At 46.1% G+C, this 23,997-nt stretch overlaps 1 protein-coding gene across 1 annotated transcript in view; it reads right to left on the bottom strand.

Moving 5' to 3' along the window:
- The window catches only part of Mkrn2 (makorin ring finger protein 2), a 29,757-nt gene extending 6,108 nt beyond the window's left edge, over nucleotides 1–23,649 (bottom strand). Inside the window, exons 1-6 of the mRNA XM_005333790.5 lie at nucleotides 23,499–23,649; nucleotides 6,771–6,899; nucleotides 5,425–5,606; nucleotides 3,759–4,060; nucleotides 2,379–2,593; nucleotides 296–406 (exon numbers count right to left, since the gene is read on the bottom strand). Coding sequence (XP_005333847.1) covers nucleotides 296–406; nucleotides 2,379–2,593; nucleotides 3,759–4,060; nucleotides 5,425–5,606; nucleotides 6,771–6,899; nucleotides 23,499–23,524 — 965 coding nt within the window. The 5' untranslated portion in view covers nucleotides 23,525–23,649. The remainder of the gene's footprint in view (nucleotides 1–295; nucleotides 407–2,378; nucleotides 2,594–3,758; nucleotides 4,061–5,424; nucleotides 5,607–6,770; nucleotides 6,900–23,498) is intronic.
- Nucleotides 23,650–23,997: the final 348 nt, after the last annotated feature.

Consider the following 23,997-nt stretch of genomic DNA (forward strand, 5'->3'; position numbering starts at 1 on the left):
ACTCGTCTCGTTTGCTCCTGATTATATTTTGCATGAGGCTGGGCTTTCTGTCTACTGACTCTGGTGCTCATCCAGCCTGTGACACAACCCACCGGCAGCTCTTTGTTGAATGAACAGTCGACCTCAGCTCCAGAGACCAGGGTTCTTAGTGGGTGTTGCTCAGCTTCAAAACTAAGACCTCCCCATACCTCACTCCTCTCTGCACCCCAGAACTTTAGGGAGGCCTGAAAGCCAGACCAGAGGTCAATATCACGGCTGGGCAGCACCAGGTCCCATCTCCACTCAAAGCACTTACCCCATTCCCTGTTTGAAAGCTTCAATTAACTCGTTCTTTTTATTCTGATCTTCTACCCAATACACGCTTGGAATCACGAACTCTGATATCACTCGGCACTCCGGACAAGACCTGAAATAAGAACCAGGTTAGGGCCACACTGTCCATGCTCCAGCTCCACCTGCTCAGACACGTGCCCCAGGGGCTCCCTTCCTTCACCAAAACTCCCAACAGGGGCACTCACAGTTACCTACAAACTTACTGGAAGAAACAGGTTCCCCTCACCCATAAAAAGACAACCCAATTTTGAAATGAGCAAAGAATCTGAGTATTAATCTAAAGTAACTATTAACCACATTAGAAGATGCTCATTATCATTAGTTATGAGGAAATGCAAATCAAGACCACACGAAGACACCGCTTCACTCCCTCAAGGATGGCTCCAATCAGAAATAAAGACAAAACAAGTGTTGGTGAGGGTGTGAGGCCATTAGAGCCCTCTAAACGGCAGGCAGGAAGGTAAAATGAACAAGCAGCCATTTGGGGAAATAACCTGTGGGTTCCTTAGTTAAATGCAGAGTTTCCCTAAGACCCAGCAGCAATTCTAGGCCTGGAACACACCTAGAGAAACGAAGGCTTGTGTCCACATAAGGTTCAGAGGAACCTGTTTCTTACAGTAAATAGGTTCTTAAGTGACCGTAGGTGCACCTGTTGGGAGTCCTGTCCACACCACACACAGCTGTCACAAGAGCACCATCCCCAACAGCTGGGGAGTGGAAAGAACCCGAATGGCCATCAGCTCATGGGACCAACAATGTGCCCAGCATTCGATGGCCTATGATTCACCCACAGAAATGCAGTGCTGATCTACACCACCACAGGGACGAGCGCTGAAGCTAGGCCAAGCGAGAGAACATATGGTTCTGTTGAGGAAACATCTAGAATACAAACATCTGTGGAGACAGGAGCAAGGTCAGTGGCTGCCTAGGCCTGGAAGGAGAGGGGAAGGGGCAGTGGCCGCAAATGGACGTGCCCGAGAAGGTGACCCCTTGTGCAGTTAGACTGTCGGGACAGCTGCACACAGCAGACCCTTTACTCCTCCACAAAGAGGCCGAGCCACTGTGGAGCGAGACTCCAGGAAGTTACTGACCTCACCACGCCTCAGGGTCCTGTCTGTGCAACGCAGATGGCACTGAGGGCATGACACGGGCTGCTGCAGAGGAGCCCCCACCAGTGCCAGGCATGCACCCCCACCCACTGCTGGCTAGAGCACCACCGGTGCCAGGCAGCAGGAAGCGCTCACACACGTTCCATGCAGGCCCTGGGGCGCCTTTTTTTTTTTTTGAAGATTTAAAAAAAAAAAAAAAAAAAAGGGGCTGGGGCTCAGTGGCAGAGCGATGGCCTGACATGTGTGAGGCACTGGGCCGGATCCTCAGCACCACATAAAGATAAAGAAGTAAAGTCCACCTAAAACTAAAAAATAAATATTAAAAAGATAATAAAGCTCAAATAGGTTACTAGGCGACTGGCTTAAAGGCAATGTGTACTGTGGTCCTGGGCCCAAAAGCAGGACCAGGAGGTAGAAAGGGGCCCGCGACCCTCCTCATAGATCATCTCTGCCGTCTCCACCCCTGGTCCCCAGCACTTGGCGGGAACCGTCACCCATCTTCTTTTTTTTTTTTTTTTTTTTTTTTTTTTTTGGTACCAGGGTTTGAACTCAGGGACCCCTGACCACTGAGCCCCTTCCCCAGCCTGGTTTTGTATTTTACTTAGAGACAGGGTCCCACTGAGCTGCTTAGCACTTCACGTTGCCTAGTTTGGCTTTGAACTTGCGATTCTTCTTTCTCAACCTCCAGAGCCACTGGGATGACAGGCGTGCTCCACTGTGCCTGGCTGTCACCCACCTTTTAGAAAAGGGGCTTGAGCTCAGGAAGGGGAGGTGACAGCGCCCAAGTGCACACAGGACCCTCAGTTACTTTGCACTAAGACACCTCCAGAGGGCAAGGGTGGATTCAACTGGATGAGGAAGCCCAGCGGTGGGAAGGAAGGCACGCTAGTCGGGGCAGATGCACAGGGATGGACAGGGATGGACGGTTGGACTTACTTGATGATCGGGTTTTCAAACTGCTTGGCACACCTCCACTGCCGGATGCAGGACAGGCAGTAGGTGTGGTTGCAGTTGGAGAGAATCCCAAACCTCCTCTCTGAGGCCGACGCCTTCTCCAGGATCACCTCCATGCAGATGCTGCACACCTTGTCCTGACTGGCCTGGAAGGCAAAGGCCTTCTCCATCTCGTGTTCAAATGTCGACATGCAGATCTGCAGCAAGAGGAGGGAAACCTTCGTCTGCACCCTGGAGAGCACCAAGAGCCCAGGGGTCGCTGCAGTGACACCACCACAGGCCCAACAGGAAGGGCACAGAAAGTGGCTGCTGCACAGGGCCCAGCAGCCCCCGGATTCAGGACACAAAGCTGTCAGACCACAAAGAGGACTTCCAGCCACCCTACCTCTAGATTCCCAGAGGACCCATAAGATATGGTCAACACTAAATTATAATCGAGACCAGAGAGACCTGGAGGTTGACAGCACTGCTGTGAGTGGCAGAGTGTCTAAGGACTGGGCCTTGTCTCTCGGCTCCTCTGGACACTGCCTCCCCCATGCTGAGCCACGCCAGTACCAGGAATGCTGAGCAATGAGCTCAAGGTGTGACGACACACAGTAAGCAGTGCAGCCTTCCCCAAGAGGGTGAAGAGAAGAACTGCTCGGCTCCACTCACTCTGAACACCTCCTCTGTGCTGGACTCAGAGGGCCAAGAGCAGGCCCAGGTGCAGCCCAGCCCAGCCCTGCCCCACCGGGCCCCAGGGCTCACAGCACAGAGGCTCCCCACCCTGCAGAAGGGAAAGCCCATCTAGAGCGCTCCCTCCAGGATCAAGGCCGCCCACTGCCCCTGGGGTGCACTATCAGGACACAGCCCGAGCTCAGTAGTCACAGAGGACGCCTGTCTCCATCAGGTGCACCAGCACCATCTGGTCCTCGGGAGGCTTTAGTTCACTTGAAGTGGCCTGGTGTCCCCCCGTCTCTGCGATCTACCCACACACAGCCAAAGACACGGTCCACCATAGGGCTCCTCAAGGCTTCCCAACAGCACTGGGTCCCAGCCAGTGATGTGCAACCAGGGGAGGGAGGATGTCGGGCGCCTTGCCCATGTGAGGGAGCAGCAGGCACGGTGCCTTGCTCCTGAGCCAGCTCTCCCTAAACTCTGCACTGCTTTACATTTCTGATGCCCCTGCATTTTCTCTTTATCCTAAATAATCAAAAGTGGACAAAACGACAACAGAAAAAAGAATCTGAAAATAGATGCAGACATACCAGGGACACAGTGCAGGCATTAATCTGGCAGAAAGACTGCTACAGACACCAATGATCTTGTCACCTGGCTCATTTCAGATTGCTAAGCCGAGTCCAGCCGAGGGTGTGACTTTACCTTCTCATGCGCTTTCCTTTGCTCAGGGTCGAAGGGGTGCAGGACTCTCAGCCTGCAGATCTCACACACGTCCCCGTGCAGGTAGACACAGGAATCCCCAAACCGGCACTCCCCGGCCGCAGCGTAGGGACACAGCGGCTCGCTGTTGTAGGAGCTGCTGGCCTCCAAGTCATCCAGGCCACTCCTGATGGCATCGAGGTACGAATGGGGCTTCACCTCCAGGCTCGTCTGGGGGTCACTGCAGCTGCCTAGATTACTCACCATGCTTGGGTGCGTCTTTTCTTCAGCCAGGCCAGAGAGATCTTAACACAAAACACACAGGACACACGGGTGAAAACTGGCTGCATCTTTCAGGTACGCTGCTAGCCAAACCAAACAGATCAGTGACTGCAACCTAAGAAATCCACACCTGGGAACAGACAGCAAGAAAGTAGGCCAAAAAGGAAAAATAAAGGGAATAGATTTATAATTTAAAAAAAGAAAAAAACAAAACAAAAACAAAAAAACAACCAAAAAAACCAAAAACCCCAACCAGCCAGGCACAGTGGCGCACCTATAATCCCAGTGACTCAGGAGGCTGAGGCAGGAAGGTAGCAAGTTTGAAGCCAGCATCAGCAACTTAGTGAGCCCATCCAAAAAAAAAAAAAAGTCCCATAGTGCAGGGCCAGGAATGTGGCTCAGTGGTAGAGCACCTCGTACCAAAAAGGGGATGGAAAAAAAAAAGGAAAGGAACATGAATGGCCAGACCAGACAGGAAAAGCAGCAAAACACAACATGTTATATCTGTACTAAAGAACACTAAAGGACTAGGGTGGGGACTCGGTGGCAGAGCACGTGCCTAGCATATGTGAGGCACTGGGTTCACTTCTCAGCACCACAAATAAATGTCCATCAACAAAAAAAAAAAAAAAAAAAAGAACACTGAAGGGACTGTTAGAAAGTGGCATGGATCAGTTAACATTCAGATAACCCAGAATATAAAGGTCATTTAGACTGAGGTCGACAGAACACAAAGGTTCCTTCACACCCAAGTCCAGCGACACCTCGGGTCCAGAAGCCAGGGTGCAGCTGGCTCTGCTCTGCCACGTCTTCTCCTGGGAGCTTCCCAGACAACCTGCTGCCCAAGGATGGAGACCCCACCGTGGTACAATGCCAGCCCTAGAGCCCCCTTGCCTGGGGGTAGCACCAACCCCTAAAGACAACTTTTAGCATCTGGAACCTTCTCCCTCCCCAAGCCCGTTCCAGGGCACAGTCCACCTCCCAGACTGACACTCCACGGTTTCCAAACGGTGCAGCCCAAAGCACCACCTCTGGGTCAGGGCAGCACCCAGACTGCGCAGACCCACATGGCAAACAGTGATCGTGTCTCCACCAGCTTCACAACAAACTGCTCGACTCGTCCTCACCAACCAGACCACCACCCAGGAAGATGGCAGCTACGGTGACAAAAGACCACGTTTGGTTTTGCCAGGCCAAATGTGGAACTCAGCCCAGCTGTGGGCATGAGGCCGAATGTGAGATTCCAGGGCTCTGCCCACGTGGAGTCCATCCTCAGGACAGCTCTGGGGTCTCCCTGTGGGGACCACCTGCAGTGTATGAGGTTAGGACCGAGCCCCAAGGACAAGCGAGGCAGTTTTTTTGAGCAGTAACAGTTCTGCTCACTCACTTCGGTCTCTGAGCACCAGCGTCCTCTTCTCCCGCTTCCCAGGCTCCTGGGACTGGGTTTTCACGACAGATGTGGTGAGGTCGGCAGAAGGGCGAGGACTGTGGAAGCCTGGGGAGGGCCCAGCATGGGGGAGGGGGCCCACAGCCCCAGCAGCTGCAGCCGAGGGCCTCGTGTGATCGTATCTAAACAAAACACAGGCATGTCACAGACCCGCTGCACACGCGTCCCCCATGCTCCTGGCCCTCAACAGCTGCCTCTGCTCCACTAGCTGAAGTGGGCAATGAGACAACCTGTCCCCATGAGCCCAGCTGAGTTAGAACAGACTGAGCATTAGTAAAGACCGCCTGGCCAGAGGCTACTTATCAACCACATGGAGAGGCCCCATGGGACCAAAACACGGCTCCAGACCACCTACAGAGCCTGAGAGTTCCAAAGATCTACTCCATTCTCCCGCCACCTGCTCCATCAGTGTCCCTTGGAAGGAGTCTCCTAGGCCACTTGTCTGAGGCAGATGCTGGCAGGGGAGACAAGGCAGCTCCACCACCACCCACCATAGGTAGGAGCACGGAAGCTCTGCCTGTAGAAGTCCTGAGGAGCTCTGCAGCGCAAAACCACAGCAAAGGCGGCGCAGAGCCCCTCCCTGCCTGTGACCCCGGTGACTTGGGAGGCTGAGGCAGGAGGATGGCAAGTTCAAGGCCAGCCTGGGCAACTTTTAATATTTAGAGCCTTCTCCCTCCCCAAGCCCTGTCCCACAGCACAGTCCAAAAGACCTGTCTTACAATAAAATTTTAAAAGGGCTGGGGCTGTAGCTTAGCAGCAGAGCATCCCTGGATTCAATCCCTAGTAACATTAAAAAGCAAAACAAAACACCAGGTTTTTAAAGCTTTCCTTCCATCTATAAGCTGCGAAATTTGCCCAAGGAAGACTGAGCATAAATGCTTACTAAGTAGGGACAAGCGTACCAAGAAAACCAGAGGCCACTTAAATATCTAACAAATATTTTTTCAATGATGGTAAATTAACATTATGAAGCATAAAACTACAGTGAGGAGATAAAGCGGCAACACAGGAAAAAAACTGGGGGACATGCCTAATAGGGCAAAAAGATATAGAATCTTATTTACACTGTGACAACAACTAACACTATAGTCATAAGAATTAGGCCTAATTCTTTGAAAAATTAAAAGTTTTAGAATACCAAAAAGCGAGGTCTTAATTATTTGCCATTCGTTCTTTTTGTAGTATTGTCAAATTAATTTTAAATTTAAAATTTCCTCAACACCTATCCTCCAAATGCAGGACTGGACTCCCTGATGGGTTCCAGTCAGTGGCTGCGGGGTCCTTGCCTGCACCGCGGTCCATAGGCGCAGTAGCCCTTCTGGTAGTACTTGCAGATGGTGGATGGCTTGCTGTTCGCCAAGTCATGTGAGAACAGGCACTGGCTGCCTTCCCGACACACACCATGCATAAAGTACCTGAGGAGACAAGCACAGGACACTTTTAGAAGCACACTCTGCTGTGGGGGAGGGGTGCTGGGCCTTGTGCATGCTCCACAAGCTCCTGAGCCCAGTGCCCACTTCGTTCTCCAAGATCTGCATATTCTGTTTTTTTTTTTTTTTTTAAATGTGCTGAGGATCAAACCCAGTGCCTCACACATGCCAGGCAAGCACGCTACCTCTTGAGCCACATCCCCAGCCCGGAGATCAGCATATTCTTAAACCTAGCACATAGACGTCCACTGAGCCTATGCCGTGTATCAAGGCTGTCTTAGAACCAAGAAAATATATGTATTTCCAGTGCCTAAGACAAAATAATTTCAGACCCACCAGAATGACTCAATGACGGCTTTTCTGAAAGAAAAATAAATCATCCCAAAAGTTCCTTTCTCAAGACACTCCAATTTAGGCGTATTACACACGCAAAATTAAGACCCAACTAAGACATTTGTTTATGAAAACTGCTCCCCTGCTCTTATGAATTTTTAAAGGATACAGGTAACGGAACTGGGAACCTGGGCTCAGGATCCAGCTCTGCCACCTACAGTCAAGTTATGAACACCTTTCCTGGTCCTTGCTACCTTTATCTATAAAATGAAGATTACACTGCCTCCTTCGCTGGGTTGTAGTGAGGATCAATCAAATAAGATGATGTGACAACAAAAGATGTATTTGAGCTGGGAACAGTGGTAATCCCAGTGACTCGGGAGGCCGAGGCAGGAGGATCACAAGTTCAAAGCCAGCCCCAGCAACTTAGTGAAACCCTGTCTCAAAAAATGGGCTGGGGATGTGGCTCAGTGGTTAAGTGCCCTGGTACCTCAAAAGAAAAAGAAATGTATCTGAGAACATTTCACTGAGAAATCAAATTTCCACTTTGAAGTGATAACTGATATAGAAGTAAGAGGTGTTCTAAGTCTGCCCAGCTGTAGAAGCTGAACACCCAGAGCAAACTAGAGACCCCAGAGGAACATGCCTTAGCACAAGGGCTAAGCTAGTCCCGAGTGCAAGTGCTGCACACTCCCTGCTAAATAAGCTTAAAAACAAGCTTTAACATGATCAAACTGACAGCATGTAAATTACTGCCCATCTTTTTAAAGGACGACTATAAAATCCAAATGCAAAAAAACAAAAAAAACAATGCTTAGCACCCAATGAAACATTACTAGGTAATATCCAAATACAGGAATATGTGACACATAACCAGGAGAAAGAGATGATGAAATCAACATTAAAGAACCTAAAACAGTTATTATAGTCTCAACACGCTGAAGGATTAAAAGGAAAACATTATTATAAGGTGAAGAGAATGAATAAATATACAAAAGAGCTGTTCCAGAAATGAAACACATGTTATCTGAAATGAAAATTACATTGGATAAGTTTAGATTAGATTCCACAAAAAAAAAAAAAAAAAAAAATCAGCAAGCTTAAAGACACAGCAACAGAAACACCCAAACTGAAGGGGAGAGAAGGCTGGGGAGGGCAGACTGTTGCTTCTGGCTGCGAGGGAGCAAGCGGCTTGCCCTCACTGCAGGAAATGAGGGAGAACATATGGGAAACATCTGCTTTCAGACAATGGACAAAGGCAACCCAAGACTGGTTCCTGAGGGATGTGCAGCAGGTCAGCCCACATTCCCTGACCTCCCACCTGGCGTCTTCTGGACCTTACGGCATGGATGGGAACCCCAGGCAAGGGGTCCTGCCCAGTCCAAGACATTGGAGATAAGGACTTAGGGATTTGGGGCAGCTATCCATAACCACAACTGTGTCCTCAATTGACCTTTCTTTCTGTTTTGAGAAAAGGTCTAAGGTGCCTAGGCTGGCCTCAAACTTGCTATCCTTCCATCTCAGCCTCCCCAGTGGCTGAGACTAGCTTTCAACAGCAAAAGCATAGTCCAGGCAGCAAACAGTGCTGGACCCAATATGTGTGGATAAGCTTTGACTCAAATACTCTGTTTGCTGATGCGATTCCATATGAAGCACCCGACATAAACACATGTTAAAACAAACACATCTACCATACGATCCAACAATTCCACTCCTAGGCATTTCCCCAAGAACATAAAAACATGTCCACATGCAAAAATATCTGTTATGTGAATGTTCACAGCAGTATTGTTCATAATAATGAAAAAAATGAAAATATCCAAATAACCATCGGCTGGTGACGGGGGAAACAAAAGTAACGCACCCATACAAGGGGCTCCTATTCAGCCATAAAAGGCAATGAAGTGCTGAAGTACTGACGGACTCATGCACAGCACAGACAAACTTTGAAAACATCATGCTGCGTGAAAGGGGCGGACACAAAAGGCCACCTGCTTCTGATTCTATTTATATGCAACAGCAACAATCAGAAAAGGCAAATCTAGGGCTAGGGACGCAGCTAGGTGGTAAAGGGCTTGCCTAGCAAAAGGCCCTGGGATCAAGCCCCAGTACTCCCAACCCACTCCCAAGAAAGGAAAAAGCAAATCTAAAGGAGCGAAAGTAGATTAAGTGCTGGAAGAGGATAAGTGTGGAATGAGTGCTAATGGGTTCAAGGGATTTGGGGGGAGGGCAATGGAAATATACTAAAATTTAACTAAATTTATACTAAAAATCTTAGAATCGTATATTCCCAACAGGCAAATTCTTTGCATTTCATACTTTAATAAAGCTGTTAATAGCAGGGGAAAAGAGGGACTATGATAGGTTAGTAGACAGGACACAAGTAACAGAATAACCAGGTGCAATATTTAAATCCTGGATTATATTCTGGTTTAGGCAAACCAGACTAGATACAATGCAAATGTACTGACATAAAAAGCTGAAGACTACTAAAAGAGCAGATTATAAAATAGCAAATACAATAAAGCAGTATAGCTGCTATAGAAGTATGGTGGTTCCTACAAAATTAAAAATATGATCTAGCAATGCCACTTCTGGGTATATTTACAGAGGAATGAAAAGCAGGGTCTCAAATATATCTGTACACTCATGTTCACTGCACATCACTCACAATAACAAAAAATGTTTACACCCAGAAAAGTGGATAAATAAGTAGTAGTGGGTACATATGATGGATTATTATTTAAAAAAAGGAAGGAAATTCTGACACCACCACATGGATAAACCTTATGGACATCATGCTCACTGAAATAAGCCAGTCACAAGACCAATATGGCATGCCACCAGTTATACAAGGTTCCCACAGTAGTTCAATTCATAGAGACAGAAAGCAGAAAGGGGGCTGAGGGATGGTGGGGAGATTTCACTTTTACTAGACAGAAAGCTCTCAAGATTCAGTTACACAGCAATGTGACTATTTAATAGTAGGGACTTACAAAAATAGTTAAGATGGCAAAATTTATGCTATTATGTTATTTTATAATAAACAATTTTAAACCAGCATATATGGGATGATCTCATTTTGGCAAAAAAAAGTTCATAAATGTATATATGCAAGCATTTTAAAAATCTGAAAAGCTGGGCAAGGTGGTCCATGCCTACAATCTCAACAATTAGGGGGACTGAAGCCAGAGGATTGCAAGTTCAAGGACAGCCTCAGCAATTCAGTAAGACTGTCTCAAAATAAAAATAAATGGGCTGTGGATGTAGTTCAGTGGTAAAGCACCCATGGGTTTAATCCCCAGTAACAAAAAGCAAAAAACAAAAAACCCTGAAAAGATGTATAGGAGAGAGTGCGTTAAGAGCAGTCGTCCTGCTGGGCACAGAGGCTCAGCAGCTCAGGAAGGTAAGGCAGGTGGATCATGGGTTCAAACCAGCCTCAGCAAGTTACCAAGGCCCTAAGCAGCTTAGCCTAACCCCTACTGCAAAAAAAAAAAAAAAAAAAAAAAAGTGGTGATCTCTGGCGAGGGTGTACCAGTAGTGGAGTTTGCCCAGGGCTCTGGGTTCCACCCCAGCACTGAAAGGAGAAAAAAAGAGTAGGGAATCCTTGAGGTTAGAATATATATGAATTCTTCTTTGTTTTTGTAATACTAGGCATTAGTATCCTACCAAGGAGCAACGTTCCCTGCCTGTTATGTAGTGTTTTTCTTAGCTTTGCTGAGCTATACATTCTCACATTTTTACCATGAACATACCCTGCTTTTGTAATAAAGGTTACGTTTCAAAAACTATCAAGACAATCCAATACTGGCAAGGGTATGGTTTCTGAAACGTATGTAAAATGCTCAGTACAGTACCCATCCCACTTTAGGTATTCAAAAGAGTGCAGGTCTTCGGGCTGGGGTTGTAGCCCAGTGGTAGAGCGCTTGCCTAGCATGCGCAAGGCTCTGGGTTGGATCCTCAGCATCGTAGAAAAAAAAATAAGGATATTCTGTCCAACTACAACTAAAAAAATATAAATATTAAAAATATTCGTTAAAAAGAGTGCAGCTCTTACCAGTCTAGTAAGACAGTCAAACTGCACCAGTGACAGTGATGTGTGCCCTCCTGCAGCACAGGTCAGCTACTGCGGAAGGGATGAAACACAGCAAGAGCAGCCCCAAGGGGCAGACAGTCCTGAAGAGGGAAGTGTGTAATGGTGGAGGAGCGTGGCTAGAGAGGGCAGACCAGCGGCACATCCAGGAGGAGGGCAGCCCTGCAAGACTTGGCTGGAGCGTGACTGTGCTGAACTGGCTGTGCGCCAAGAGGCCCTGGCATCAGCTGTAGTGCTCTTTGGTGTGTGCCCCTTAAAACAAAGCCCTGAGTAAGCCCTGGAACCCCCAGGAGATGGTCTTTCAGCGACCACATCAGATAGCAGAGCAGGGAAAGGTCAGAGTCCCGCAGGCTCTCACTAAACACACAGGGGGCTTCCTTGAGCTGGGGAGTGAAAGTCTGGACAGGTGGAAACTGCCCAAGCTTCCACACTGGGAGGTCTTGAGGAGACACAGAAGAACAGCCTGTTTAATACAGGCTAAGGAAATCTGGCCATGAAATTCTTTTCTGGAAAGGAGTTTTATCTGTGAACTCATGTTTTAACTTATTTTTTAAAAAATCATGGAAAATTTCAAACATCTACAAAAACAGAGCAGCAGATGAAGTCCTAAGAGGGACCAGGCACTGGGCCTGCCTGATTTCACCTCATCCCCTCCTCTTCCATGTGAAATCGCCAATTCTTGTTTTGTAAGGAGGGGTAACTCATGCTCCCAGAAAAAGACACTTGTTGGGGCTGGAATTGTGGCTCAGCAGTAGAGCGCTCGACTAGCATGGGTGGGACCCGGGTTTGATCCTCAGCACCATATAAAAAAAAATAAAGGCATTGTGTTGTGTCCATCTACACCTAAAAAATATTAAAAAAAAACTATTAAAAAGAGACTTGTGGGCAAAGACAGTCCTCCCTCCCCCCCTGAATAAAGGCATTATGAGGAACGTATGAGATAAAGAAAAACAAAGACAAGATGAGCAGTAACTATCCTGTTTAGCAGTTTCACACCTCTATCTTGTTTAACTCAGGATTATTATTAAACCCCATGAGCTTCAGGACTTCCTGCTAGTTTCAGAGACTACAACCCTGGTCTCTCCAGACAGGCCCAACAGTGGCCTTCCACCCTTCCTTTGTGCATGCAATGGCTGCACTCCATTCCCACACTCAATTATCATAGTCTATTTGCCACCCCCCATGCCAGCATGAGTCCTGGCTGATCCAAGAAGCCTTCTCATCCCGGGGGCCCACAGATCCACTCACTGGGTGTGCCCAATCACTACAGTGCTGTCACACTGAAGGCCCAGACCCCAGAGCAGGAGCTCTTAAGCAAGCATTTGGGAACATGGATCTCTAGTGAAGAACCCTGGGGATAAATCAGAAAGGCACAGCTGGAACAAGATACATCCAAGTGAAAACAGAAACCCCAACTAACATCTGACCTCCTCAATGTTCTGTCCAGAACTAGAAAATGCAAGGGCACTGGACCACAGAAGGAAGGGCACACCAGCAAGACTGGTGAGGTGCAGATCACCAATGTGCCAGAGAAAGGGGTCCAGTGAAGGCAAGTGGCCAATGCATACTGCACACGGGAAGTCGGGTGGGCTGGAGGCTGACTCAACTGGACCCCAAGTGAGCTAAAGCTCTTCCATCCTTCCCTGCTCACCATGCAGACTGCTAACTCCCTTCCCCTGCCGACTGCACCAGAGCACAGCCAGTGCTGATCAGGCCCACCTCTTTTTATTAAAGTGGGATTCGACTCAGGGGTGCTCTATCTCTGAGCTATACCCCCAGTCCCTTTATATTTTGAGATAGGGTCTAAGTTGCTAAGGTTAGCCTTAAACTTGAGATCCTCCTGCCCTGGCCCCCCAAATTGCTAAGTTTCTGGAAATATAGGTGGACATCATCACCCCTGATACTTTCTTCCCCAGGGAAATGATAAAAGAACTTCTATGGCCACTAACAGAATCAAGTTTCTGAACCTACAAAGATGAAAAATTGACCTGTGACTTAAGGACTGTACCATGGTACCATTATTTGGGTTTTTTCTAGGAATGTAGCCAAGTTCTGCACAGAAAATAGCCCCTTAAGAATTGACCACTACTGAGCTGGGGCTGGGGCTCAGTGGTAGAGCACTCACTAGCATGTACAAGGCCCTGGGTTCGATCCTCAGCACCACATAAAAAATAAAGGTATTGTGTCCGACTACAACTAAAATACTAAAAAAAAAAAAAAAGAATTGACCACTAGCCAAGTGTGATGGTGCATGCCTATAATCTCAGTGACTGAGGAGGCTCAGGTAGGAAGATCTATTTTAGTTCAGGTACAGTGAGCCAATTCAGTCATTTAAGGAAATTCTTGTTTTTTTGACAAGAGGCACCATGGTAAGTCCTAAAGTCACAGGTCCATTTTTTAATCTTTGAAGGTTCACAAGTTCAAGGCCAACCTCAGCAACTAAGCAAAGCTCTTAACGTGAGACCCTGACTCAAAATAAATAGAAAGGGCTAGGGATAGCCTATCTCCGACACTGCACAGAACTCAATTCAAAGTGGACCAAGGGCCCGAGTATTAGACCAGACACTGCACCCAAAAAGAAGAAAATGTAGGTCTAACTCTCCATCATGTCTGCTTAGGAACCAACTTCAACAAAACTTCTAAAACACAAGAAATCAAAAAATGTAGCTGGGTACAGTGGTGCATGCCTGTAATCCCAGAGGCTCAGGAGGCTGAGGCAGGAGGATTAAGAGTTCAAAGCCAGCCTCAGCAAAACCGAGGTGCTAAGCCACTCAGTGAGACTGTCTCTAAATAAAATATAAAATAGGGCTGAGGATGTGGCTCAGTACTTGGGCACTTTTTTTTTTTTTAAAGAGAGTGAGAGGAGAGAGAGAATTTTTAATATTTATTTTTTAGTTTTCAGCGGACACAACATCTTTGTTGGTATGTGGTGCTGAGGCTCGAACCCAGGCCGCACACATGCCAGGCGAGCGCGCTACCGCTTGAGCCACATCCCCAGCCCCACTTGGGCGCTCTTGACTTCAATCCCTGGTTACCCCACCACCTCCAAAAAAAAAAAAGGAATCAAAATATGGTATCAAACTAAAAAGCTTCTTCACAGCAAAGGAAACAATCAAGAACAGAGAGCGTCTACAGAATAGGAAAAAATCTTTGCCACCTGCCACTTCAGACACAGCATTCATCTCCAGGATATATAAAGAACTCAAACACCCCAAAAAAACCAAAACAAAAATAATCTAATAAACAAATGGGTAAAGAAATTGAACAGGCATTTCACAAAATAAAAATGATCTATAAATATCTTAAAAACATTTTTAATGTTCAACATCTTGCAATTAGAGAAATGCAAATTAAAGCTACACTGAGATTTCATCTCCAAGCAGAATGGCAAATATCAAGAATACAAGCAACAATAAATATTATCGAGGATGTGGGGAAAAAGGTATACTCATATACTGCTGATGGGACTGCAAACTGCTGCAACTATTCTGGGAAATAGTATGGAGATTCCTCAGAAAACTTGGAATGGAACCACCATTTGGTCCAGTTATCCCATTCTTCAGTATATACCCAAAGGACTTCAAATCAGCATACTACAGTGACACAGCCACATCAATGTTTATAGCAGCTCCATTCACAGTAGCCGAGCTGGGGTTGTAGCTCAGTAGTAGAGCACTTGCCCAGCATGTATGAGGCACTGGGTTCAATCTTCAGCACCACATGTAAATCAACAAAGGTACAGAACCCCTCAACAGATGAAAGAATAAAAAAAGTGCGGTATATACACACAACTTATTATTACTCAGCCATAAAAATGAATGACTTTGATTTTTTATTGTAAATGGATGGAGCTGCAGACTCCTGTGCTAAGTGAAATAAGCCAATCCCCAAAAACCAAAGGCCAAATTATTCTGATATGATAACATGCATTAAGGAGGGGCTAGAAGCTCATTGGATTAGACAAAGGGGAACGCAGGGAAAGGAGTGGGAGCAGTCGAATGAATGGGACATGACTTTCCTATGTTCATGTATGAGTACACACCAGTGTAACTCCACATCATGTACAACCACAGGAAGGGATCCCAATTAGAGTAAGTTACACTCAATGTATGTATGTCAAAATACACCCCGCTGTCATGTATATGTAAAAAGAACAAATGAAATTTTTTTTTTAAAATGACAATGCCATATTTAAATACAAGGTGGGGCGCTGGGGATGTGGCTCAGTGGTAAAGCACTCTGGGTTCAATTCCCTAACCCATGACCACTAGGATCAACACTGTTCTGCATAAGGCTGGTACTGTCTAAGTGGGGGACAGACTAGCTTAATGGCAGGGTACTTGCCTAGTATGCATGAAGCCCCAGGTTCCATCCCCAGCACCCCAAGTCTACAACAATAACAAAAAGCCAACAACAAAAAAAACCCCACAAGCACAGCAAGGAGTTACCATACACAGATATAAAAATTTCCCTACACTGGGTCTGGGGTGTCACTCAGTGGCAGAGTAATTGCCTAGTATGTGTAAAGTCCTGGGTTCAGATCCCCAGCTCCAAAAAAAACACAAAAATTTCTGGGGCTGTGGCTGTGGCTCAGTGGTAGAGAACTTCCAAGCACATGTGAGACACTGGTTCAATCCTTAGCACCACACAAAAAAATAAAGTTATTAAAAAAAAAAAAATGCTGGGCGTGGTATCACACGCCTATAATCCCAGCAGCTCTGGAGGCAGAGGCAGGAGGATCATGAGTTCAAAGCCAGCTTCAGCAACTGCAAAGCACTAAGCAACTCAGTGAGATCCTATCGCTAAATAAAATTCAAAACAGGACTGGGGATGTAGCTCAGTGGCCAAGTGCCTCCGAGTTCAATCCCCGGTATACCATCCCCTGAAAAAATTCAGGTCTTTACAAAAACATCCCAAGAATTTCCTTAAATGATTGAAATGGCTCACTGCACCTAAACTGTAAAGCAATGTGGTTTATGCCAAACATCTGCCTTCTTCCTGGGAGACTGGAACTCTGTCACATACTAGGCAAAAGGTGCCCAACAGAGATGGCACTGCCATCTCTGCAGATACCAATTCCTCCAGGCACATGTGTGACATTTTCATTGTTGGGGGTAGTACGTGCCTGTGCCCCTCTTGCACAGACTCCTCCAGACTCCACTGTACCTCCTTGCTACATCACAGTGATGATCTTGAACTTGGATACAACTATGTGAATGTGGGGGTGGTCTTGGGACCCCAACACTAAAGAATACTACACATCTAAACAGTTAGACAGTTCTCCTTGTTTTCAGAGATGGGGTTTTTCTATGTTGCCCTGGCTGACCTTGAACTACTGGGCTCAAATAATCCTCCTGCCTCAGCCTCTCAAGTGGCTGGAACTACAGGTCTCCACCAATACCCCACTTAGTAATTATTTTTGATAAGTGCTATTGAAGACTGCAATTACCCTCAAACATGGTAATCTTTGATCTCAGGAGGTATAACAGTTAAAAAATGAATAGACAAAATCAGTGTCAACAGTCAGCAATGCAGAACAAAGAGTTATCAGGATCAATAAACTTGGGAGAGAACAAAGTCAAAGTGGCTAAGTAAAAAGTTCCACATAAATGAGAACTTCAGATTCTCTTTGAAAAAGCAGACCAGATTTCCTGAAAGAACCAGAGCAAGCAGGGTGAAGAGGTACACCCCTTTAGTACCAGAGTTTTAGGAGACTGAGGCAGGAGGATCACAAATGCAAAGCCAGCCTCAACAATTTATAATAAAACCCTGTCTCAAAATAATAAAAAGGGCTAAGGATGTAGCTCAGTGGTTAAGCACTCTTGGGTTCAATTCCCAGTACCAGGGAAAATAATAAAAAAGAATCAGAGTAGACTATCAGAGGTCCTCTACCAGAAGGAATCTGTTAACCAGGGGAACAACAAGAAAGATTGTTTTAGATACAGAATCCTATATGGATGCCTTGTAGAATTACACCAACCACCTTCCGTAAGTCATACTCAGAAAATTACGCTTCTAATTTTTTAACTAATCATCTTTTTTCATTAGGAGACCAAATATAATTAACTGTCAATCAGAGCATCTAGTTAGATTTGCCACTTCCACACTGGTGACCTCATGCAAGTCACCAGGCTGAGATTTTAAAAAAGTTCAAAAATAACTTCTAGACCACCATCACTGCTTTCAAGAAAGGTAAGTGTAAGACAGGTGTTATATAAGAGAAAGCCAGCCCATTCCTATTTTTGTAGTGTAAGTCACTATTTCCATTTCCCAGTGACAAAGCAAACCTTGAGCACATCCTGCATATCTTCTGGGGCGTCTCTCATCTGCTTAAAGCCATTCCTCTTCATCTATGCTGAACTTCACCTAGGCCTCCTCCATGCTGTACTGTGAGATGCATTTCCCTCCTGATGGACAAATCACCCCTCATACTGATACGACTGAGGTATACATTTGGACAGTGGGGGGGGGCAAAGACAGGAGGGGAGAAGTACAACAGTAGGGAGGTTCTTAATGGGTGACAACTCTAAAGGGCTTTCTCACCCTGAGTGACTCCAAAACACAGTATGGCTATTATATATTGCAAACGGTATCAGGTTCATGACTGCCAAACACTGCCAGCAGCAGTAGCCAAAAGGAGAGCCAAACCATCAAACTGATTTCTGGAAGTTCAGTGGCACCTCTAGCAAAATACTTTTACAACTCATTTCCAAATATATGAGTAATTTGCATTTTCAGTGTACTTTTCTTTACAGGTAGCTTTCCACATGTTCTCACAGGCTGAAATGTTATGACTGTATTGCTTATAACCCCAGATACCTTGAAGGGGAAGGAAGCAAACACTAGGCTTGGTGGTAGGCTTCAAACAAACATGCAGATGAGAGGTGGGGCTGAATACAGTGAAGACACTGAAGCCACACTGCTTGCTATGTGATCTTGAGTGAATTACTTAAAATCTCCAAGCTTCAGTCTCCCCATCTGTAACACGATTAAAATAGCTACTTCATGGACTGTGACAGATTCCTAGTTTAACAGACAATCCATGGAAATGCTCAGTCTAACACAGTCAATGCTCTTAAGGGTTAGGGATGTAGTGGAGTTAGCTCAGTGGTAGAGTGCTTGTCTAGCATAGCTAAGCCCTGGGTTCCAACCCCCCCCCCACACACACACACAGTAAATGCTGCCAGGCACAATGCTGCATGCATGTAATCAATCCCAGGGACTCAGGAGGCTAATACAGGAGAGTCACAGTTCAAGGGCTAGCCTGGGCAACTTACTCTGTCTCAAAATACAAAACAAAAAAGGATGGGAGGGCTGGGGTTGGGGGTCAGCAGCAGAGCACTAGCCTAGCACTTTTGAGGTGCTGGGTTTGATCCTCAGCACCACACAGAAATTAATAAAGGTATTTAAAAAAAAGGATGGGGATGTAGCTCAGTGATCAAATGCATCTGGGTTCAATCCACAAAACGGGGGAGGGTTGTTCTAACATGGTTTGTTACTATTTTTTAATCTACCCTGAGGATTTGGCACTAGCATCCCCATTTTACAAAGAAACCATGGCATAGGTGGTCCCAGGATCAGAATCCTGCACTGCCCACCTCTGGAGCTCAAGTTCTCCTACCACTTATCAGCCAACAGGATCAACACTAGGCTTGGTGAATCAAAAGTTCTAGGTCTATGTCAAGAAACAGAAATTCTAGATCTTCAAATAGCACATCTGAGATGAAGGGAACTGTCATATAACGAGAGGAAACAAACTGATTTTGAAGCTATAGTAAGGGCCTGCACCAGAGCTTTGTAAACAGACAAGAGTGAAGGAGATGGTTAGAGGACAAAATCAGCAAAAATGACCCCCGAGTTTGAGATTCTGGATAGAATAGCAAGTTAAAGAATTGGAGGAGGGGCTGGGATGTGGCTCAAGCGGTAGCGCGCTTGCCTGGTATGTGTGCGGCCCGGGTTCGATCCTCAGCACCACATACCAGAAGATGTTGTGTCCACCAAGAACTAATATTAAAAATTCTCTCTCTCCCCCCCCCCGACTCTCTTTAAAAAAAAAAAAAAAAAAAGAGTTGGAGGACTGACAACATGACCACATGAGCAGCTATTCTCAAGATTCCAGGCAATATATAGAGAAAGTGTATTTGTCACTTTAAGTCTGAGCATCCTGGCATCTGACAACCATCTCTTGGGAGAGACATTATATGTATTAGAATGCAAGCAAAACTGACACTTTGTTCTCCTGCCATTCACAATAATCAAACACTGCATTTCAGAGCCAGGAAGACAACCCTCAAAGACACCAGACAATCTGAGAAAAACTAAACAGATGAACACCCTGTTTCACTCCAGACCCACAAATAAATCACAACTTGAATATTTTATCTAAGTTATAAAGGTTTGCAGATAGTTTGTCTTATTCACAAAAGCCTTGAGAAAATCTTTTCTACCATAAACATACTAATACAAGCTTGGTACTCTAGGTAACACTGCACTTTTTTTCCCCCACTTGAATATATATTCTGCTTTTAATTTGGCAAGACCTGACTCCTTCCAACCATTTTATAAGTACATTTCTTGTTCTTATGCGAGCTGTCTTTTCATAGAAGCATACTGAAAGCTGAAAAGAACTGCAATAACTTTCATTTTGCATGCCCACACTTATCTGCAGGCCATACGTGCTGAGAGCAGGCTGTGTCCTGCTCTCAGCTACTCCATGATGAGAACAGCAGTTTTCAGACTGTGCCTAAACCTGAGTGACTCCATTTTATTAAGCAGTAGTTTGCCAGAGCTACTCCATTTTGAGTGTAAGCGCCGAGATAGAATGATTCTATACCTTGTTTGTACAAGAAACCACCACCATCTGCCTAGCACAACCATAAGTACAAACTGATGATAAACTGTGCTTTAATATTGACCACCTGTGAACTTATCAAATTAAATCAGAAACACATGGATGCTAGGCACTTCAAACCTACATCAGAAAAACCCAAGCCCATGAAGTTAACAAACATACCAGAATACCGAATGAAGCAACCTCCTCACCCGAGACCCATAATGGGAGAAGCATTCCAGACCTGGGCACAGCAACACCCTGACCCCAACACCTGGTCACTTGTCTCAAGCTTTGCCTAGTAAAATCACCACAGTGACCAACCTTCAGTTAACAAAGTTTCTTCTGCTCCTGACAATGACCCAAGGTACACTTCAAGCTGACATTCTACAAATGTCATTCCAGACCCTCCACCTTGATAACTAAGAAAATGGCTGTTAGAAAACCTCATCTGGGGCTGGGGATGTGGTTCAGTGGTACAACAATGCCTACATTGCATGCACAAGACCCTGGGCTGATCCCCAGCACCACACATATACAACAAAAACTTTAATCCGAGTGGCTCAAAAGGCTAAGACAGGAGGATCCCAAGCTCAAAGCCAGTGCAGCAACTTAGTGGGGCCCTAAGCAACTTAGCAAGACCTTGTAATCCCTTGTGCCAAAATAACAATAAAAAAACTTTATGTGACCACCTACGACTGACTCCCCTGCCTTTGTATCCAGGTCTTTGCCTTTGCTCTCATTTCAGATTCCTAAACCCGTGTGGTCACCTTAACCTTTCTGTATTAAAAAAAAGTACATATATGCACACATGTGTATAATTGTCATATTAGTAATTAAGATTGGAATAAAAACATGAGACTGCCTGGCTCATGGCTATCAGGTGACCCGAGTACTCTGTGAATTGCAGCTACTGAAAGTGGCATAACTTGTGAATTGTTATTCAACAAATTGTGACACTGTGGAAAGGCAAACATGTTTGGCCTATGTTAATGGCATTGCTTGCTCAGGACAGAGTATGAACCCCGATGTCACACCTCTGCCACTTAGAAGATGAAGACTTTTCAACATTGAACTCACTTTCATAAACTGTGGAATACATCTAGCTGGTTAATGGATTACATACTACTCCACTAACAAGGCACTTAAAAGAAGCCCGAGCACATGTGAGCCCCACAAAAAACATGAATCAATGACTAGCAGGAGTGATACCTTTCCAACATTCCACACACTTTTATTTACGTAGCAATATCCTGCAGGACACCCTTGTTTGAGAAACAGAATTAAAGTTTAAGCCTAGCCTATGTCCAGTTGCAAAAGGTTAAAATTTTTTTTTTATTAATTTCTTGTTCCTGCACTAAGAGGTGAAATTCTGAACAAGTCTCAAGTCGTGCTCAGCATGTTTCCTCATTTGTACACTGTGCAGTAGTGCAATTACAAAGCAGTACATAACAGTGTATGTTTAAGTGGACCAATCTAAGACGCAGGCATGAGAATACTTGAATTAAACCATAAAGTGAGTAGAGAATAGAGTTTTCTAGGTAGCTATACTCTGCTTTGCAGTATAAAATGACCTAGGAACACTTCCTCCAACAGGAAACAGTTATACAAGAAAAAAAAAAAGTAAATTCACTAGTACAGTTGTCACAGATCTTCTAGTACAAATAACCTAGCAAAGTACTTTTTCAGACTAACTGTAATTTGATAAATGCTTAACATAAGCCACCTGGGTAAATTAGTTAATATCTAACACTAGCAGAACTCTACTCCTCAATCAAACTAATGGAGTGACAACACAGATCATTATTACACAAACCGTATAATTGATCTTTTAGACATGCTTTCCACACAGGTCCTACTGAAACCAAACAAAACATGTACAGGATAAGTATCCTTTATCCAAAATATGTGAGACCCAAAGTGCTTTGAATTTCAGATGCTTTAGAATTTTAGAATATTTGCTGCTACGTACTGCCATATCCTGAGGATGGTACCAAATCTGAACATGAAATTCACTGTTTCAAAATAGATTTTATGTGCACATCCTCTAAAGGTAATTTTATATCATATTTTTAATAATTTGGCACAAGAAATAAAATTTCCATGATGTGGAATTTTCCAATTGTGGCATCAGGTCCAAACTTTTTAGACTCTGGAACACTTTGAATATTGGATTATCAGATTAAGGATGCTCAATCTGTACTTTCCAAGCTTTGAATTCGATAGGACTATAGCAATACCAGTAAGCCACAGAGCTTACCACTGAATGAGGGTGTAAAGCAATTTTTATTTCAAAATAACAGTCACAGCATAGCTATCATGTTTTCTGTTTTCTATCACAAATCACCCAATACCATTTTATTTCTGCTCCTCAATGGGTCTCTAATCAAGATAAAGGAAAGCACTTAACCTCTTTCAGTCCCCATTTCCTGCCCTGTCAAACGGGAACAATGTCTGCTCACAGGTGTTACTGTGAAACTAGCAATAACACAGAACCTGGAATGAAGGCAACCCGCCTAGAATCAGGTACTCAGCAGAGGCAGGAGGATGCCCGTTTGAGGAACAAGACCCCGTCTCAAGAACCAAAACTAAAAGAGGACCGGGGTGCAGCTCAACAGTAAAGCTACACCTGGATCCAATCCCCAGCACCAAAAATAAAGAGGTCATAAAATATAAAGGGGGTGGGGATGTAGCTCGGTGGTAGAGCCCTTGCTCAGCAGGTGCGAGGCCCTGGGGTCCATTCTCGGTTCCGAAAAGCACAACAAAAAAAAAAAAAAAAAAAATTGGGATTAGGCGCCTCGTTATTTTCCACACTTTTCTCGTTTTTCCACAAGGAGGGCTGGAACGCCCTTCTCGTTCTCCACACGATTCTCAACTCGCTAACTCTCTGCAAGCAGTTGCAGCTGCAGTCTTCAAACTTGCGAAGGGAAGGCGGCTTCCAAAGCCCCAGCTTCCCGAGGCCCCGAGAATCCATTAACAAGCTACTCCTGCGCGGCACCGGCGCCCGCAGCGTCCTTCACTCAACACCGTTTTTTTTTTTTTTTTCTCTCTCTCCAGCCGAACTGCAAGCTCCACGAGCTCCCGCGGCCGGGCCCGGGTTAGCGCGTCCGTCCTCCCAGCCGACAGGGACCCGGCTTCCCACTCGCACAGCGGCGCCTCAGCCACGCACCCGCCCCGCCCTCGAAAGCCTCCGAGCGAACAGCTGAGGAACTTTCCGCGAGTCCCAGCCTCAGTTTCCCTGGCGTCAAGACCGGGGTCCTCCAGGCTCACCAAGGATTCGCGAGAGCGGCCCGAAGTGGCGCGGCGCTCTCGGTCGTCGCTCACTCACCTGCAAGTGACCTGCTTGGTGCTCATGGTGGCTGGGCTGGGGGGCCGTCGTCGCGCTGCTGCCTCCCGCTGCCGCCTCGGCCTCGGCTCGGCCCATCCTGCGCAGCCGCGTCACGTCGGCGCACTCCGCCCCCGCACGTGCTGCACCTTTGTAGCGCCGGCCGGAAACCTAGCCGCCGTCACAATTGGTTCCGCGACGGGTGTGAGGCCCGGCAGTGCCCCACACCTCGCGGCGCTCCGTGGCCGCTCTTCCAAGCCTCCCGGGCGGATCCTGAAGGCGCCCTAGTTCTGCCAGTCGCTTCCAGGACAGTTAGTTCCTAGGGTTCTGCTCCCGTCGCCAAGAATGATCCTTAGTGGCCTCTTGCATCCCCTAAGTCACCTCATCCCCCCCCCCTCCGCCGGCTCGTGCCCGAGCACTGTATCCCCAAATGCTGCAGCTGCACCTCGTTGGGGCTCCTAAGAAGCCTCGAGCCCGCGTCCACGAACACCCCTCGCCCCTC

This window comes from Ictidomys tridecemlineatus, chromosome 16 (assembly GCF_052094955.1).
Source record: "Ictidomys tridecemlineatus isolate mIctTri1 chromosome 16, mIctTri1.hap1, whole genome shotgun sequence".
Lineage (NCBI taxonomy): Eukaryota > Metazoa > Chordata > Mammalia > Rodentia > Sciuridae > Ictidomys > Ictidomys tridecemlineatus.